Below are 20,441 nucleotides of genomic sequence, written 5' to 3'. Positions count from 1 at the left end.
ATCAGGATTGGCCCTAGGACAGGCTGGGAGCCTGTGCCTGCAGCAGAGGTGCCAAAGGAGCGGCGCATTGGTGGCGGCAGTGATGACGATGACGACGACGACGATCCAGGTAAGTGGCTTTTTTCCCATTAGTTTCTCTCTCCCCCCACGCGCCTCCCCGCCCACCCCTAGAAAGCACTGCAAGCCGCTCCTGCCAGTGTCCCTCTTTTGTCCTCCCTCACATTTTAGTCCCCTCTTGTGCAATATTTCCTTAACAAGCCACTCCTGAGCTGGGCTCCTGCTCTAATGGCTTCAGCTTTGTTGTCCTCTTACGCCACCAGCAGTGCCCCCTTCACACTGAAAAAGTAGAGCTTGATGGCCACACTACAGCATCAAGCCTTGAACCCCTGAAGCAGGTCAAGGTGCTGGTGTTACAGGCTGAAGTTATGTCAGGCTGTCATAGAGGTGACAAGATGAAGGGGGTGGCTGAAAAGGAGGTGAAAGTGGAATTTTTAAAACCACAAAAAAAATATAACAGGTCAGAGAAGAACACAAACCACTGAATTCAGGGCTGGCCCTTGTTTCAACAGCACCCTGTTTGGAAAGGAATGTGTTGTCCTCGCTACTGCCGGTGACTGAAACACACATGAGGCAGCCGTCCCTTTTCACCAGAAGCAGCTCCTCCGCAATGGCAGATTGCGACGCCCCCTGGCTCTTAAGCCAGCAGCTGTAAAATAAAATGATATTTCATTATCATTTTATTTTATAGCTACTGGCTCAGCCAGCAGCATTTGCAGGGCGGGGCTGGGCCACAGGAGAGGGTGAGTGGAGTCTGTGCACTAAGTGCGCATGTGTGTTTGGCTGGCCTGAGAAGCACTTCGGTTTCCCGAACTCGGCTGTGTCAGACAGCCGGGTTGGAGAAACTTCACAGGCTCCAGTGCACTGTCTGAGCAGCAGACCAAGCTGCTCAGAGCAATCTTGACACTACTCTCATGCTAGGTTTAGCATGAGAGCAGTGTCAAGATTGCTGGGGAGCCTGTGCTGGTGTCCCAGGGAATGCTGGGGCACCAGAGGAAGAGCAAGGAGGCAGCGCAGGAACAGTATTTTTTTTAAATTATTATTTATTTCCCTCATCCCCATCGCCACCCCACCACCCTTGAGTTTTGCAGCGACCGCCGCTGCTTTCCACATGCCCGGACCTTGACTGGCTACATCAAGTCAGACACTTGTCTCTGAAATTACATCTCTACAGCTTCCCTAGCTCACCTGAATCACCCATAACGTAGACTGGTTCTAAGTTGTTTGTTTGGAAGAGGGGTGGGGAGAGGTAGATAGGAGGGCAAGGTATGGCTGATAGAGTGCTAAAAACAGCACCTACAGCACATTAAACTCGATTAAAAGCACTTTGAACATAATCACTGGAGCCAAGGTAGGACCTTTATTCAGACATTCTTTTCGCCCCTCTGATTGGTGCCCTGGGGCTGGGCCCTGCTCGGCCATGGCAAAAGCCGGCTCTGCTGAATTACTACTGGCGGCTGCCGGGTTTAATTCCAGATAATTGCTGTGTGACTGTCGCTCTTGGGAAATCAGGTTACCAAACCATGTTAAGGCTGCCTGCCTTTTAGAATACTGTTAACGGTGAATGGGTTATAAAGTCCCTGTTTATGATTCATGCCTGCCACAGCCCCTGTTCAGGGCGTCTGTTTACCACGGCTCCTGTTACCAATGCTTGTCTTGTATAACCCCTCTTGATTATGTTTGTCTAATACATAACTTTTCTACAATATTTTTGCAATTTGTTATTGCAGATACCTGTCCATTTACTCATTTGCTGGTACAAACCTCTGCTAATAATGCGTTCATAAACAAGAACCGGTTCAGGGTGTCTGTATATCAGAAACTCTGTTGATGATGCCTGTGTGTTGCGAATCAAGGCCCATGCCACGTTTACAAACGTTCCACTGCTCACTTATAGAAACGCCTTGATTTTAGTGCTAACGAAATATGTAAATAGGAGCACCAAAGTCGGATAACCCCTAAATCTGTGCATGCCGCTAGTACTGCCAGTGAGACCGAAATTCAGTCTTCATGCCCACTAGATTCTCACTCTTTCTGAAACAATCAGCCATGACATCAGCGTGTTTTATTTGTTTGATTATTGAGTTTTATGAAGCGCGTAAATGACCAGGGGCAGCTCCTCCACTATGGCGGAGGAGCGTCGCCCTGCTGCTTTCAAGCAGCAGGAGAAAGAAAAATAAAATGATAATAACGAAGTGCTATTATTTTATTTTTCCTGGGAACCGGGTTGGGGCAGGGTGGGGCTGGAGGGGGAGTTTTATGTACACAAATAAGTGCACGTGCCTGTTTGACCGGCAAGCCTTGTTCTGCCAGCCAAACAGACATGCGCACTTTGCATTTCTCCACCCAGCTGTATTGAACAGCCGGTAGAAGAATGTGCATGGGCTTTCACTCCCACTGTGAGTGTCGAAGCAGGGCACTCACACCAATCACAACACTGCTGTCATGCTGGTGACAGCAGCGTTGTGATTTGCTGGGAGCTTGTGTGCTGCTAGGAAGAGGCCGGAGGAGACGCAAACGCGTCTCCAGAAGAAAGAGGTGTTTTTTCAAATATTTTCTAATTCTTTTTTTTTATCCCCCCGCCCCGCCGCCCACGTTCAGTGGCAGCTGCCACTGTAAATGGCACAAGGGTCAGAAGTGCTGTACAGCATACAAGGTCATTACAGGTTACAGTGGGAACGGTTTAATGGATAAATACAATGTGGGAGAATATTTACAAGTGTTAGAGGGAGAGAAAGAGGGAGAGATCAGTTCAACACACTGGAGGTGTTCAGTGATAAAGGCTTGTCAGTTCATTAAATATCTTTCAAGTAAAAGGGATTTAAAGCTCTTATTGAAAGAATCAAGAGTTCTGATGGGGTGAGGTTTAGTTTGTAAAATTCACATGCACCAGGGAAACTGGATTGAAATCACCTGATCATTTTACAAAGGGCTTCAAAGGACCACCAAATGGTAATTAAATCTGACTGCAACTGACCTAAGGAGCTTTAGAAATGGTAATTAAGGGTTGCTTAACTCCTGCAAACCTGGTGAACCACCCTGTTCCTTTCTTTCTGCATCAATGCCTGGGAGCCATTAACAGTTTCTAAGGCGCATTACTCCTACCCTTCCTACAAGTTAAAAAAGCACAGAACATTCCCCCATTAAGCCTTCATGGTCAGCAAGAGGGAATAAATTGTTGCATTTTCTGTGCTGTGTTCACTCATGCTAGGTTGATTTATATATTGTTTTTATGACAGTCTGCTATTGTTTTCTAATAAAACGTGATTCTTGCTAGTGAATGATGTGCACAACACAGGGACGGCACACTCATCAATATGCAGAAAAACGTGTTGAGTGTTGAAAGACCAATTGGGTTCTAAGCGTTCTCCAAATTAGATCAACTTCAAAACGCATAAGACAACATCTAAAGGCAAACTTACCTGGAGCAATTTGCAATCTCGATTCGGGATCCCTCACAAGCACGGCCTCCACAGCGCGGAATTGGGCTGTCGCAAGACCTTGAGCGACACATACACGAACCGGTACTGGCACCATCGGAATGCTCGCAGGGTTGCCACGGAGACCATGGCCCAAAACCTCCATCTGTTGTCAGGTTTCTTACCTAATTAAAACAAAATACCATCATTAGGACCTTCTGACTTTGATAGACAGTTTAGGAGTTTTAAGACAGTGACACACAGAATCTGATACACCAAGTTTTTCTGCTAGCATTTGGGAGGACATTTTCAGACATTTTTTCCTGTTGTGCCATGTTCTAATGTCTAAGAGGAGATAATATTTTAATAATGATTTTCCCAAATAATTTGGAACCTCTGAATTTTTAAAACATTGGAGGCAATGACCTTTAAGACTCTGTAAAGACTGTACATTGACTTTCTTGCATTCGCTGAATCTGTGCTGGAGAGAGAATGACAACCCGTCATGTTCCTATCCTAATCTAATCCTGTGATCCTAATAAAAAGAAGGAATATATTGTGACCTTTTACTATTTCCATCTTGACATTGTAGACACTGTCACTTCCCATGGAGTACTGCAAATGGCAGATACACTTTGTGAAAGAGTGTCTCATCAAGTTACCTTTGACAAGTCAGACGCCGACCTTTCAACTGCCACCTCGAGATTTTTATTTTCTGTTAACTCAGTTTCACCAATGGTTTCATAGAATGGCAACGCTCATTACTGGGAAAAACAGGATGCGTTTCTTCTTTTAAGACTGCAAACCTGATACTACCCCCTCTTTGCTCAGACTAACTGTTGTGGTGGCAGTGGCAAAATCATAAACAAAAATTCAACAATTTGATATCACAAAGAAATGCATCAACCCTCTTCTGGGGTGCTTCATTGCTAACTGGCCGGCCACAGGGAAGGACTAAAGTGAGTGATCCGGTGCTCACATTAGGTCTAAATGACTTAGGAAAATTGAAGGAAGGCAGGTCCAATTTAAAACGTGTTACTGCACTCATTTGCCACCAAAAAAGCATTGGCAAAGCCAATAAGCATGGTGTCCACTGTCAGTCTATGTGCTTTGTCTTTGTATTTGTAAAAATGTATTGCTGTTGTTCGCTGTCCTATATAAAAAAGCATTAGCTAAAAGCAAAATCGTTTTTTGGTCTAAAAAAGAACACATTGTCATAAAAGTCCTTGGCAATGAAGGTATCTACTTTGTGTCCTTGAGAAGGAGGAGAATGTCATCATTCACAGTGAATGAATCTAATGGCTGAAATGGGCTAACCCTCTACACTATGATATATGCTGTAGTGGCTGGAAGAAAAATATTAATAACAAAACAACAGAACCAATGGCTGAAGATGGCTGGCTGAAAGCTTGAATAAGTGTATTATTATATATATAATTTTAGCAAAACCAAAAGGTCTTCTCTAACCCCAAGCCAAAAAGGAAAACATGCAGTCACCTAAACATAGCTTTCAAATGCTTACAATCAAGATTTTAAAAATAAAAAAAATATCGATTTCCCCATTTTGATAGCGATATTGTTTAAACAATAAGCCTTTCATTCGCACCATGTATTTTACTATTATTTAACTGGGCACACAAAGTTCAGGAAAAATAAAGAGTGAGTATTTACATTTAATATGAAAAAGAAAGTACAACACTCTTTGAACCGTATGTGTCACTGAAAGGAAAGGAAAGGAACTATTTCTCTATGTACATGAACACAACACAGATTTTGTTCAATGACTCCAAGTGGAAGGAGCCAATGTGCCAAGTGGGCTGACCCACTGTCCCATGGTGTAATGTGTGGTTGTGTGGTGGTCAGAACCAAAATGAGAGTGGCAATTTAACAGAACAATGGATGAAGCCTGCTACCCCAAAGCCACTATGTATGTACGAATATATGGAAAAACAATAGGTTAGAGAGGTGACTAAAGTGGTCTTAAAGGCAAGACCTAAAAAGCAATGAAAAAATAAAATTACTGCTAACATAATAGATACTGTGATCTAGAAGCAAACGAGCAATTGGAGACTCTTTTTAGGAGCACTAAATTTCTCTGCAGCACGTACACCGAACCTTCTTGAAATAGCTACATATATTCTGCAGGGGACAATATTGTCCAAAGGGCAGCCATTAGACTAATGTACTTATCAGCAAACAAAAGCACTACACCAGATGACGTACTTCACACTCAGGAAGCCTATGTTCCACAAGCAATAAATTGGTGGAGGTGGCAAAATCCAGCGCCACAAAGAGGACTAGGGGAATTCAAAAGTGCAATAGTTGTTTCAATGACTGGTGGCATAAAAGAAATCATGTCATGCTCATAGCAACAACACAATGCCAATGCTAAAGGGAAGCATAAGTTAAGAACTGGTCAGGGCTTCAGTACAGAAACAGTTGAAAACTAATGAAACAAGCTGTGTGAGGATAAGTGATCTGACAGGCCAGCTCAAGTCTCAGAGTCAAGACAGCAATCCCTAAAGGTATCCTTTACAGCAATAAATTTGCAAGCAGTGATCCCTACTGAAAATACCAGTTAACTAATTGAAAATTGTGCCTACTTGGACTAGTCTCTGGCATGGCACTTAATATGGTGACTATGGTGAACAATTAGCTCACTTTTGTGGATTAGACAGAGCTGGATTTTTAGGCCCAATTTAACAGCCCAGCTGTCACAAGGCCTTAAGTGATTTACAAAAAAGAGCTTTAAGGGACACTACCGGCAGAGGGGTGTTTGCGCCATCCACATGATTATTTCCTTGAATACAGATGTTCACTGGGCAGAAGCTGTGTGCTACTGCTGAAAAAGAGTGCAGACAAAAGAGTGCTTATATTACACTTTTTGCATTGTATAGAAAGCTTATGCTCAACAATGCTGGCTGAGTTGTTAATGATGACAACTTCTTGATCAGGGCTATGGAACTGATTTCATTATTAAGAAAAGTTACAACAAAGGCAATGGTCCTGACTTATTTATAGTGAAACGCATATGTTAAAGCCAAAAAGTCTTTAAGGGCAGATTGTCATTGCACTATCTTAAAGCATGTAGACCTGTATATTTTTTTTACAAGACCTCTCACAGATTTTCATAGTAGGCAAGGATTTTGGCATATACGCTTTGAGAATCTTTGTCATGCAGCTTTACGAAGAGTTGTATATTGTTTTGCCAATTATAATATGTACATCTGTAAATTCATGACTGAATACTGATAGTTGCCTTATGTGGAAGCTTATGTGGAAAACTGTAAGCCTGAAATGGTTATTATGACAATCCATTGATTTAGGTTATAGACCTGATAGGGTAATTGGAAAAACGTTCTATCAAACACCATAGGTCTTTCATAGATATTTTTGTCATGAACATTTACAACAAAAGCAGTAGGTCTGACTTCTTTATCATATATTAAAGCCAATATGCTTTTAAGGGTGGTTTGTTATTACAGTTAAAAGCAGCTGACTGGTATTGCACTGCACTTATTCTCACAGATTATTGTAGTAGGCAAGGGTTGTGGTGATTTACCCATCCGGTTAGCTTATTTCTGCCACTGGCTCCATTGTGCTGTGAGTAACAGCATTTGCCTTATCGCATATGCACAGTCACCTGAAAATAAATATGATTCAGGGTCTGGGCTGGTGGCACTTCTTTATGTTTTATTTCTCTTTTGGTTCCCTTTTATTTATTTCCTTCTTTTTTTTCAAGTGTCCTGCATCTCCCTCAGACAGCACTACCGGGCTGCTCACTTGCCGCTCATTTCATGTGCAGTGTGCTGCATCTTGTAAGGCCACTATTCTAAATTGGGGGCCATCTTGGAAAGGTATTGCCATTAGTGTATATTTTTGTTACTGTCCCAAGATGTCCACCATGTTTAGATGCATTATGTTTGTAGCCTTGAAACAGTATAATAGTGATACACTATACATTTTAGCATTCAAAGATTGGCGCCCAGTGTGAGGTTTACTGATTGGCCGTATAGGAATGGTATTATGATTAGTGTATCATTGTTTTTACTGGTTCAATATAACCAACACATATCTTCATACCATGGTAGCTATTCTGGAACTTTACAACAACAATACAGAGTGTACAATGCCTCTGCAAGACAGCCAAATGCTGCTCTCTTAAATTTTATTTTTGTATTGTAGGCCCACATTTTCTTTTTTCTACTTTTATTGTTTTAATACATCTTTCACATGCTTGTTGAGTTCGTGTTTTATTGCAGATGAGTAACTGGGTAAATGCAAGAATGAATGGGCAAACGAATTGACACACAATTGCAAACATGAGTGACAAAGTGCATGTGTGTAGACTTGAGTATCGACATTTATCAGTGACTGAAGAGGCACTTTCAATTATAAGCCAGGCCTGTTGACATTGCAGAGCTTTACGATTTTAAAAATTGTAAACTGAAGTTGCATCTTAGGCCAACTTCCAAAGTTCCTTATGCCGCAATTGGACTGTGTTGAAACCATTTCTAACTGGATTTTTATCAAGCATTCAACCAGGCAGACACCAAATCAAAAACACAACATCAGTTTATAAGTGATGTCATGTGGTTCGAAGGCCTTCACCAAATGTCCTGAGCATGGTTCTTTGGGTAGCAATACAATTTTGTTACTATGACACCCCAATCATTGTGTTGTGTTTATAGGGCAGAAAACCTTGTGCCTGATCTGCATAACAAAAGTTATGCATACCTGGTGCAATGTGTTGTTTTGGGTTTACTTTCCAGCACAAATCCTAACTTTATTTGGATATTTGCCCTAACATAGTAGAAAGTAGCACTAGGTGTTTCTTTAGGTTAAGAAGCCATAACATGGGCGGCACATGGACGTTCCCATGCATTTTGCCAAAGGAGTTTGATGCTAATCTCTATCTGCTAACTTTGGTAGAAAGGAACTGGCATTAACAAATTATGCCTCCTCAAGGCAGATGGAAAGCTGGAGTAAATAATGGTTTACTCCAATCCTTTCTATCTTTGTATGTGAGTTGCACTGTACAGCACACATACAAAGTAGTAAAGTGTTAAACGTTGTCAAAGAATAGACGTTTGTGCTAGAAGGTTAACCTTCCAGTATATTACCTAAGCCTGACATCATGTAAACACCCTTTCATTATGGTGCAAGAGTGTGTGCATTGGTGCAAGGTAGCTTAAGGTATGACAGCACTAGAGAAGAGCGCAACAGCACTATATATCAGTACATACAGTGCTGTTGTACTCTCTTCTTTCCTTCTAATGCAACACAGCATGGCACCTTCCTTTGTTTACTAAGCCTAATAAAAACTTAGTTATTTCTCCAGACCAAGCACTCTTACATTATATGCCTTCCAGTATGGATGGCATGTGACTCCTACACCTCACAATCCTCATTATCTTAAGTAGCATTTTCTGTACATTAAGTTACACACTTGTATGACTCCTAGTCTCTATATGTTTGTGATGTAAAAGGCTATTACAGTCTACAGTGGAATGGGTAGAGCTAAAAAATAAATAAATGTGAGAGAGGGGCTAAGGAGTGATTAGGGGCACAATTGGTAGTGAGGTAATCTGTGAGAGAGGTCTTTGGGAGGGGGCTCCAACAAAATTTATCACAATTGGTGCCAACAAACCACGTCCAAGCTTTGTGTGTTTTATTGCAGCAAGCAAAAAGGGGGGTATAAGAAGAAAGAGGGCAAGATAGGGGAAAGAGGTACAGAAGTGAATGAAAGAATGGAAGGAAACAGAGGGAATAAAGTGAGAGAGAGGGGAGATGGAGAGAGATAGACAGGATGTACGGATGAAAAGATAGTGAGGTCAGGGCAGGAGTGGGCTGCTTTGAACATATTCATCAGGACCACTTTTAGTTCCCTGTCTGAGCCTGTGGACTCATGCTCATCAAGCCACTCAACTGGAGGGACATGCCATACATTTACTCACAGATCCCATATTCTTCTATATCTGTACAATGGGAGCACACAGATGGTCTGGACTGTCATGCGTAAGCGCAGGTATGCCACACAACTGCAGACATGAGGCTCACTTACCGGACAGTCAGTGATATTCTGGGTCCATAGGCTCATATTGGAGCTGTCCTCAAGGGTGGTGCACCGGTTCTGCTTGCTATCCCAACCACAGTATGGGTCCCTGGATCCAAGGCAGATGCTGTGGAAGAAAAAAGTCTTTAACTGGATTGGCTAACTTCTATTAATTTCAGGCCAGGTTTGTATATGCCACAGAAATATATTTCAGCAGAGTGAAGGATACCAAAGTCTTTCTGAAGTTGCAGGATTCGGGATAGGAGGGTTGGAGGGATACAGAAAATGTGATCTTGATTTCAATTATGATTACTGACCACTCAGCAGAAAGGTTCACAAATAGGATTGGTTGGGGGGTAGTAACAAATTCAGCCTCAAGTAGTAGAATGCCTCAGTTTTCAGCCTAGCTAGTATTCGCATTAAACAGACTCTGAACTAAATGACAAATAAATGGAGGAGCGGATGGTAACCTGAGATTGCGTCTTCGTCTCCTAAAACTAGATGCTATCTACAGGGTAGGGAAGTCTCTCCGGAGCGGGGGAGGACTCAAGGGAGCAGGGCAGGTGTCTCTGGAATGTGTAGTCTCTTGGGAGCAGAGGTGGTCTCTCTGCAGCAAGGGTGGACTCGTGTGAATGGAGGGAGGTGGATTGCAGGTGGAGATGCTGTGTTTGGCACACATGATCTAGAATTCTCTGAGTATACCACTGCAGCCAGCCACTCTAAACAAGAGGAGCACCGAGGCAAGACCTGTTCATATCTGTGCTATTTAAGAGGCAGCTTTTGTTGTCACGAAGTGCCCTGAAAGAAAATGCATCGCTGTATAAATGTGCCTTGGAAAAGGTTCCATGATAATGCTTTCTTTAGGAGAGATTACCTTGTGATGTTGCCACGAGTTACACAAAATGTGTCAGCTTTTCATGTTCTTTATTTATAACTAACCATGCCTTGGAAGAGTCTGTCCTGCTTCAAGTTCTATGGCACTGTAATGCAACATTTACATTGTGCTTACTACACCAATGTGAGGCGCTGACGCACATGCCATCATGCTAAGCCATGTAGGGTGTCATTAGAAGTGTGTTTTCTTTGTTTTGACCTCTGTGGGAAGTGTTTCATGTTGTGCATGATGGCCATGGGATGTAGTGCTTAGCAGTGGATGAAGTGCGCTTAGCACTGGGTGAAGTGTGGTGAGAGAGACGCAGAGTTTACGATTTTTCACCTCCCTTACGTGTGCCTGTTCGGTGCGGAGTCCTGATTGGGCCAGGATCCAGTAAGACCTGTGCTTTGTATAAATGACCGTCAATCAAAACAGTGCCCTTGTTGAGACTACATGAAGTCTAAGGGCGTAGAAGATGCTAAGTTTCCTGGAGGAGGGTGGTGTGGAAGACAGGGACAGCTATTGGGAGAGCCCAAGGGAGGGGTCTGACTTCGCTCAAAGCACCAAAGCTCGAGCGGAGCCATCAAAAGATGTATATCAGGCAACAAATATTATGATAACATTTGTTAAAGACATTAAAATGAAATTGAAAAAGACAATATTTTTCAGTGTGCCAGTTAAGTAGATCAGATTATATCACTGAATGAAGTGCTATTTATTCAAAGTAATATTTTTTAAGGAATAAACATTCAAGTAAAGCCCCATCCCCTTATGTTGTGCACGAGTTACACAAAATGGGTCAGTTTGTCATGTTTTCTACTTATATAACTGTATTGGTATTAAATGTGAAGCAATATTATTTTATATTAATCATATGTAGGTAAGGTTTTTGTATAGCGCAGATTTTTCACTTCAATATGTGCCCAAATTGGTTGGTTAGGGGAAAACATACAAAGTGGATTAAAGAGATGGGCCATGGATCGTACCATTTGGCTGAGTGGGGAAACCGATATTTGAGCCCATGATTCCTGGTTGCACGTTGTTCAGTTCAGAGAATGTAGGGTAACATCCTTGTCACTTTCATTTAATGTAAAAGGTCAGTGCTTTGTGTTCAGCTGATCAATTATTGTTATTCAATTATAATTAGTATATGTGGGTCAATAAATATAATTAGAACATTGGAATGTTGACAGCTCCATTGGAAACAATGGAGTGCTCCGGGCTTTTACTGGCTGGTAAAAGCCCGGAGCGCCAACATTCCAATGTTCTCTTTGTTCACAGCATGAGCTGTGAACAAAGGCTCACGGAGCCCGATGAGATTTTAATCCCCTCGGGCTTCGTGAGGAATTTGTTTTATTTAATAGAACATTCTGCCCTGAGTGGCAGAATGTTCTAATAGCCTTAGAACCCGCTGTAGCGGGCTCTACCGGCCATTAAAGGCCCGCTCCCGCGTTAAAGGCCCGAGCTGAAGGGCCTTTAACGCGGGAGCAGGCCTTTAATGGCCGGTAGAGCCCGCTACGGTGGATTCTAAGGCTACATAAGAACATTGGAATGCTGGGAGCTCCATTGGAGACAGGAGTGCTCTGGGCTTTTACTGGCTGGTAAAAGCCTTAAGCCCCAACATTCCAATGTTCTTTGTTCACAGCCACAGCTGTGAACAAAGACCTCACCTAACCGGAGGGGATTTTAATTCCCTTGGTCTCCATGAGGACTTTGTTTTATTTATTAGAACATTCTTCACTCTAGTGGCAGAATGTTATAATAGCCTTATAGCCCCCTTCAAGGCTGGGTTACATCTGCAGTTAAAGTCCAGCTCCTTGTTAAAGGGCCTCGCCTTCGGCTCGGGTCTTTAACGCTGGAGCAGGCTTTTAATGGCTGGTATTGCCCGTTACCGTGGGCTCTAAGGCTATATTATCACACCTTAAATTAAAAGGATACTATGCACACACATGTATTCGTGTGCAGTCTTAACATTTTAAAGGGTGGTTTTCTCTCTGGAATGTGTCCATAGGCAATGAAGATCAAGCACAGTGACCGAACATTCCTGTGCGAAATCATGCTCCACTTCGACTCCTGTGCTGAAAATCTCCTAAAATAATTCTTCTTCTCAAGACAGCCGAGCCAGCAGAAACATTAACACATAGCAGTATGTCCTCCCTCCCCTAACTCTGTTGGCCTGCCTACCTCGACAAGCAGACAGATTTTAGGAGGATCAGCACCTCAATGACCGCAGTTAAATAAATAGCAAAACAAAATGGCCTTGCAGCTTCCACGGTTTGCTCCTTAGGATACACTCCAGGAGACAGCGAGTTGCACCAGGGCTTCAGAGCCATGTTTTGTCTGCCACTGGGTAATCTTCAGTTTCCACTTCAAAATCTGGGGCGATATTGTTTCCCGAGTCCTGCCATTCCAAAATCTGGGGGGAATAATCCCTAATACCCCCCTTTCCCCATGGTTCCTAAACCCCTAGTCTAGTCGTAATATCTCCTGTGAAAGACAGATACTTAAGCAGTGTACCCTGCAGGAGAGCACTCACAACTGTGCCCTGTAACACAACCTAGTGGGCTGCGAGCTGTGCGCGACCCTCAGAGCGGTGCTCTGTCTGCGCCCGCACCAGCTCAGAGCGGTTCCATGTGCGAGACAGCATCTTGTCACAGGCTGTGCTGTGTGAGTCAGCTGCTAACCAGGGCCGTGGTGTGAATAAGACAGTCAAATTTGTGTCACGAATGAGACATCAGTTAGCCAGAGCTGTGCTCTTTCTGCTTCGGCACCCAATTAGTTGCATCATGAAAGAGGCAGCGCCAAATTAGAGATATGCTCAGTGTGTAGCTGCAACTAGTCAGAGCTGTGTTCTTTCGTGTAAGAGACTACAATGGTCAGAGCTAGGCTCTTCCGTGTAAGAGAGAGCACTAGTCAGAGATTAGTTATTTCATGTAAGAGACGGCACTAGTCAGAGCTCTGCCCTTCTGTGTAAGAGACGACACTAGTCAGAGATGTGCCCTTCTGTGTAAGAGACGGCACTAGTCAGAGCTCTGCCCTTCTGTGTAAGAGACGACACTAGTCAGAGCTCTGCCCTTCTGTGTAAGAGACGACACTAGTCAGAGATGTGCCCTTCTGTGTAAGAGACGGCACTAGTCAGAGCTCTGCCCTTCTGTGTAAGAGACGGCACTAGTCAGAGATGTGCCCTTCTGTGTAAGAGACGGCACTAGTCAGAGCTCTGCCCTTCTGTGTAAGAGACGGTACTAGTCTGAGATGTGCCCTTCTGTGTAAGAGACGGCACTAGTCAGAGATGTGCCCTTCTGTGTAAGAGACGGCACTAGTCAGAGATGTGCCCTTCTGTGTAAGAGACGACACTAGTCAGAGATGAGCCCTTCTGTGTAACAGACGACACTAGTCAGAGATGTGTTCTTTCATGTAAGAGACAGCACAAGTCAGAGATGTGCCCTTCTGTTTAAGAGACGGCACTAGTCAGAGATGTGCCCTTCTGTGTAAGAGACGGCACTAGTCAGAGATGTGTTCTTTCATGTAAGAGACAGCACTATTCAGAGATGTGCCCTTCTGTGTAAGAGACGGCATTAGTCAGAGATGTGTTCTTTCATGTAAGAGACAGCACTAGTCAGAGATGTGCCCTTCTGTGTAAGAGACGGCACTAGTCAGAGATGTGATCTTTCATGTAATAGACAGCACTATTCAGAGATGTGCCCTTCTGTGTAAGAGACGGCACTAGTCAGAGATGTGCCCTTCTGTGTAAGAGACGGCACTAGTCAGAGATATGTTCTTTCATGTAAGAGACGCCACTAGTCAGAGATATGTTCTTTCATGTAAGAGACGGCACTAGTCAGAGATGTGTTCTTTCATGTAAGAGACAGCACTAGTCAGAGATGTGTTCTTTCATGTAAGAGACGGCACTAATCAGAGATCTGCTCGTCTGTGTAAGAGACGGCACTAGTCAGAGATGTGCCCTTCTGTGTAAGAGACGGCACTAGTCAGAGATGTGTTCTTTCATGTAAGAGACAGCACTAGTCAGAGATGTGCCCTTCTGTGTAAGAGACGGCACTAGTCAGAGCTCTGCCCTTCTGTGTAAGAGACGGCACTAGTCAGAGATGTGCCCTTCTGTGTAAGAGACGGCACTAGTCAGAGCTCTGCCCTTCTGTGCAAGAGACGGCACTAGTCAGAGATGTGCCCTTCTGTGAAGGAGACGGCACTAGTCAGAGATGTGCCCTTCTGTGTAAGAGACGGCACTAGTCAGAGATATGTCCTTTCATGTAAGAGACGGCACTAGTCAGAGATGTGTTCTTTCATGTAAGAGACAGCACTAGTCAGAGATGTGTTCTTTCATGTAAGAGACGGCACTAATCAGAGATCTGCTCGTCTGTGTAAGAGACGGCACTAGTCAGAGATGCACTCTTCTGTGTCAGATGGCACTCGTCAGAGCTCTGTTCTTCTGTGTCAGATGGCACTCGTCAGAGCTCTGCTCTTCTGTGTCAGATGGCACTCGTCAGTGCTGTGCTCTTCTGTGTCAGATGGCACTCGTCAGAGCTCTGCTCTTCTGTGTCAGATGGCACTCGTCAGAGCTCTGCTCTTCTGTGTCAGATGGCACTCGTCAGTGCTGTGCTCTTCAATTTAAGAGAAAGCACCAGTCAGAGTTGTGCCATGTGGGAGGCAGCATCTAGGCAGAGCTGTGCCATATACGAGACTGCACTAGGTGGGAACTGTGCTGTGTGTGGCTGCACCTGGTGAGTGGCATGCTATTCTGTGTAAAAGACAACACTTAGAGCTTCGAAAATACAGGCGAAACAACCTTGGTCAGTGCAGGTGCCTTTAAGAAGGCTGCATAGAGCCGTGAAAAAAATATCACCTCAGTCACAAAGGTGGCAACACACAAAACAAAAATATCACTCACACAGTCTCTAGATTAAAAAGCTGTCCACATTCTGCTACCAGAGCGAGAACAAATTGCATTTCAAATTTCGCCCATGAACACCCGTCATTGAGATACCCTTGCGCACCCCGGAACCCATCCGTCAGGCCACATGCTGCACAAAGCATCTTGTGTGAGAGGCTTTCTGTCATTCAGTGCATCGGCAGAGGTTAGATAAGCGGAATTATCCGACGGTGTAACAACAAGGCCTATCTATTAACCCCGGCCGCCTCCGGAACAATGACCTCCTTGTTGTGTGGCAAACTAAGCGGAGATTGACAGTGGCACGATTAATAATTTCCTGCCTAATCTGTATGATAGCGGATGTTTATGTGCTCTTTAAATACACATCTCCCCCCAAAAAACGTGATTCTGCCATGTGGAAAAATTCAAATTGAACAGTTACAAATAATTTATAGTGAATGCATTTCCAGACCTACTGCACCTTAATACCATGGGAAGAATTAAGGCTTGTGTCCAATTGTACCACCAGGCTTCTTTGGAATTTTTCATTAAGCACGATATGTTCCCTTATTATTTTAAAATTGTGAACCACTGGGCAGTTATAGTTAGGTCTGTGTTTCCACAGGATGAGCGTTTTTTGGTTTGCGTATAACTTTGGTGCTGTTTACCAAATCTTCATGAAACGTTCCAGAAAAAAATATTCATTCACCTCAGATCCTTCATAAAAAGACTGAAGGTGATCCGCCAAGTGCAGGCCAAGGAAAAGGGGTGACCCAAACCAAATTTCCAGCTGCATTTTCCATAGACTTGTTTTTTAGACATTGATACCCCAAAAACTGCTGAATGCAATAACACAAAAGTTGGTGGGAAGCTAGATTTTGATCCAGATAGTGTGCTTTTTGTCATTTGGGTAAAACAATTGTTTTAGATAAATTAAGGATCAAAAATATTTGTATATCAGGATGGTTGTTTTCAAGGGACTATTGAGAGAGTCCTTCAAACTCAGTTTCAAAAAGTAGTGTTCTCATTGGCCAAGGGTGCTTTTTTCCCTTGTGCCAACTCACTCTCATGGGAGTAAAGCTCCTGAGGGAGGGAGTGCTCTGATTGGCTGCAGCAACATGGGAAAAATGTTGCTGCCAGCCATTACAGGACTCTTGGAATTAGTCCCCCACCCTGAAGATTAAAAAAAATAAGGTAAGGGGGCAGGTAGGGATACCTTGCCATTCTAGGCCTGTTAGGAGGGACCCAAAGGGACCCTCATAAGGGGGTCCCCCCAAATAAAAAAAAACAGCAATTTTTGCTGCAATCCCATGGGTTCGAGGTGAAAACAAAAAAGAAAGAAAAAGAAAAAGAAAATGGTGGCCCACAATGTTTTAAATATTTTGTGGCAGGGCGTGAGTGGCCGCCACCTTCTTGAGTGTCTCTTTATTACTGTGCTCCTCTTCAGTTCCAATCTATATCAGTGGTTAGCCCAGTTAGGCTTTAAATGCTTTTAACATGTCTAGGGTTGAATGAACTCCGAGATAAAACTGGCTTCAAATATAGCGTTACATTTTTTTCACAGTAAAGGTATTTTTCTGCAAGTGAGCGCTTTATATAATGTTGATTTTGAAATAGGAGTTGTAAGGATAAATGGATTTAAAAGGTGATGAATTTGAATCCGAAATGTGATTGTTGTTAATATTACATACCCTTTCTGCAACGTCTATTTTGTGCAAAGTGAAGTGGGGATGATGTGTGGTTGCAAAATGAAATTGTAAATGGCGGCCCCCTTTATGGGGTCAAGGCTCAGGAGAGCTGAAACCTGTAACGTGTGGCATAGCAATATTGTGAATAAACGCATTTGGACCAAAAGAACTTGTAGTGCCGGTGTCTGTGCAACTGAGACAGCTTGGACTGATTTTGTTTTGAGATAAAATATATATATATATATATATATATATATATATCAACAGTATAGCAACAGTGATCACAGAAGTGTATGGTAATAAATAGCATGTTACACTGTGCATCTGTGTACTTCTATATGCATACATTATATACACAGGGAAAAACCTGCACTTTGGCCAATTGCCTATGGCAAACCTATTGATTTGGTGGAGGGGATTCCAAGCAGGGGTGTCGTTAACCCCCTTGCTTTAGCAGCTACAGCAGGGGTGGGGTTATTTATGGGCCTCTTCTGTCTGCAACTCAGAGGACACAAGCTCATTATTAAAGCTGGAATACAGCACCAACAGAGGAGAAAGAAGCCGCAATGAAAAACAACAGCAGGATACAGGAAAAGAAAAAAAACAATATTTGAGGGAAATCTGAAAGAATGAACTGTGGATGAATGGGTGCATGGATAAATGAGTATGAAGATTAATGAATGGGTAAAAAGATGAGTGAATGACACGTGGATGGACAGATGAAAGGATGGCAAAATAAAGGGATGGGTAGATGGATACATGAGTGAATGGTTAGGTGAAAGGATTACAGAGTAAAGCAATGGATGAGTGAATGGACAGATGGATGAATAGGTGAAAGGATGGTGAAAGGATGGCAGAGTCAAGGGGCTGGATAAATAGATAGACGGACAAGTGAAAGGATGGCAGAATGCAGAAATGGAGGAATAGTGGATGTACGGGTGAAACGATGACAGAGTAAAAGGATGGATGTGAATGCATAGGTGGATGGCCAGGTGAAAGAATGGCAGATGAAGGGGTGGATGGATAGGTGCATGGGCAGGCGGGAGGATGGCAGGTATAAGTGATGTATGGATGAGTGGGTGGGTGAAAATAGGACTTAATGGTCATGGACTGAGTGGGTGGATGTATGGAAGAGTGGGTGGATGAATGGCAAAGTGAACAGTTGGCAGAAGGAAAAGGAGGATGGCTGAATGGTAAAGTGGATGAATGGATGGTGGAGTTGATGGATGAATGGCAGAGTGTATGGATGGTAAAGTGGATGGGTGCATGGATGGCAGAATGGATAGATGGATGACAGAGGGGGTGGATGATGGCTTAGTGAATGGCACAATGGATGGATGGCAGAGTGTAGGGATGGACGGCAGAATGTCTAGATGGATGGACTTCAGAGAGTACAGATGGATGGAATCTGGATGGATGACTAAGAGGATAGATGGCAGAGTGGATGAATCAATAGGTAGCACAGTTGTGAATGGGTGGCACTGTGGGTGAATGGATGGCAGAGTGGACGGAGGCATGGACGGCAGATTGAATGGATGAACAGATGGCGTGGGGAAAGTGAACAATGGATGAAAGAATGATTGGATGTTAGAATGTAAAGGTGACATAGTGGGTATCAGCAAGTGGATGGAGGGAAGAATGAATGAATAGATGCATTAATAGAAGAAACAAGGAAGCTGCTGTAGGGAGGGTTCGGCTCACTTGCTTTGCGTGCTTGGTGGCATACGCATACGTACGTTGGCTCAAAGGGAGGGCTATGTTAATTTTCTTCCCACCCCTTGGATTCCAAGCATACAACAAACACGAACTTTAGATAATTATAGTAATATTTATTCGTTTTTAATGTACTGCTTAACATCAATGTTTTGCAACCTCAAGGAGTTTAACTACCACGTATTATTTTAACCGAATGTAACAATCCTCAATCTGCTGACCTCTTAAGGACGTAAGGCTGGGTTAGACCTTCTGAATGCGAGACCTGCAGGGCAGACAGTCAGCAGCAACAGCCATTCCAAAATGTTCCTTTATTTGAGAAATTCGCTGGATGGTCCCGTTAAAATAATGCATGCCCCTTTCACCATCCATACATCCTCAGGCAAAGTGAGATTCACAGTTTCCTCGAAGCAAGGAATAAAAGGCATTCTGGCCTCCTAAAGAAAGGGGGCGCTGTAGTACAACATGAAATGTACGCGTTTGTTACGCCGAGGTTATCAGAGGGTCGGAAATACCACAGCAGCTACTGAAAGTGATGGGAGTTGGACTAACCAAAAAAAGAATAAATAGTGTAAAGTTACCTCTGTCTGCAAATAGCGGCAGACCCGAAAGACATTTAAAGGCATTACTACCCCAAAGAAGTTTTAACAGATAACCTAAATCGGAGTACTTAACCATCTTCAAGTGCTTTCTTAAAGTTGCGCTCCCTATTTTAGAAAGATTTATGAATAAACGCACCCCTAGTCCTGCAAATGATCGCGTGGCTCATATCCAAAGAACAAAATACAAACAAAAAACAAAATGTTGCAACTGAATCCGTTTCTACTTAGTCAATTGGAGCTTCGTGTGACACAGAAGAGAGTAAAAGCACAGTCGCTGCTCAGATTGTTAAACATTTTCCTTGTGAGATGGAGAGGCAAGCGCAATAAACCACCCTTAGTAACGAAAACATAACAAAGGAAGCTATCCACACGAACAGTGCACACACGTCAAAGTGAATGGAATATGACATTGCCAAATAATAAAGGTTGACGGTAATTTTGTTTGTCACACGAAACCTGTTTTTGATGCCGACAGCGCCCACCCAAGCTGAATAAAATCTTAGCTGAAGGGGTGAATCTGCTAAGAAAATTTTGTTTTGCACGTCAAGGTCGAGCCTATAGCACTGTTTCCTACTGTACCGGATGTGACTGCCTAGGTTACTATTATCACCGTGCACGTCTGTGATCACACGAATTTACATCAACTTTTATGGCTTTATGTCGTGAACTCTTCTTCAAATCAACACAACCTTTATGAAAGCGTTTAGCCAAAAATAAAAGAAAGCGCCCTCCTTCTCCAGCCGCCTTTCTTCCAGCAGCCAAATACTGCAGCATTAAATCTATTTTTTTCAGAATTTTTAATCCCTACCTCTCATTCACGTCTTTGTTAGAACTTCAAATAATTTTCAGAAATGTCACTGAAATGGCAGCAGTGCCCCACGGAGGAAAATCCATTTTGGGAAGCTAATAAGGTTTGCATTGGGGGATGGGCATTCCGAAGCGACGAATGACTTGCCGGCCTCAAACCTCAAGTAACAGGAGATGTGAACGGTTCTCATGCAGAAATCGCTCAAATCTCACTAGCCCCCCCAAGGCCCAGCTGCAAACATTCAGAGGGAAGGAGCTGGCCAGGATGATCCACAAGCAATTTCCCTTAAAAGCAAACAGCATGGGTCCTGGGAAATCGTTCTTTGCACAGGTTGGGCCTG

At 43.4% G+C, this 20,441-nt stretch overlaps 1 protein-coding gene across 3 annotated transcripts in view; it reads right to left on the bottom strand.

The window, feature by feature from the left end:
* Positions 1-20,441, bottom strand: part of SEMA5B (semaphorin 5B) — a 715,815-nt gene that overhangs the window by 86,195 nt on the left and 609,179 nt on the right. For all 3 annotated transcript variants that reach the window (XM_069224666.1, XM_069224667.1, XM_069224668.1), the window contains 2 exons: positions 9,541-9,658; positions 3,480-3,661 (listed from right to left, as the gene is read on the bottom strand). In XM_069224666.1, coding sequence (XP_069080767.1) covers positions 3,480-3,661; positions 9,541-9,658 — 300 coding nt within the window. The remainder of the gene's footprint in view (positions 1-3,479; positions 3,662-9,540; positions 9,659-20,441) is intronic.

The sequence above is a fragment of the Pleurodeles waltl genome, chromosome 3_1 (assembly GCF_031143425.1).
Source record: "Pleurodeles waltl isolate 20211129_DDA chromosome 3_1, aPleWal1.hap1.20221129, whole genome shotgun sequence".
NCBI lineage: Eukaryota > Metazoa > Chordata > Amphibia > Caudata > Salamandridae > Pleurodeles > Pleurodeles waltl.
This window is presented reverse-complemented; position numbering and strand designations above follow the sequence as displayed.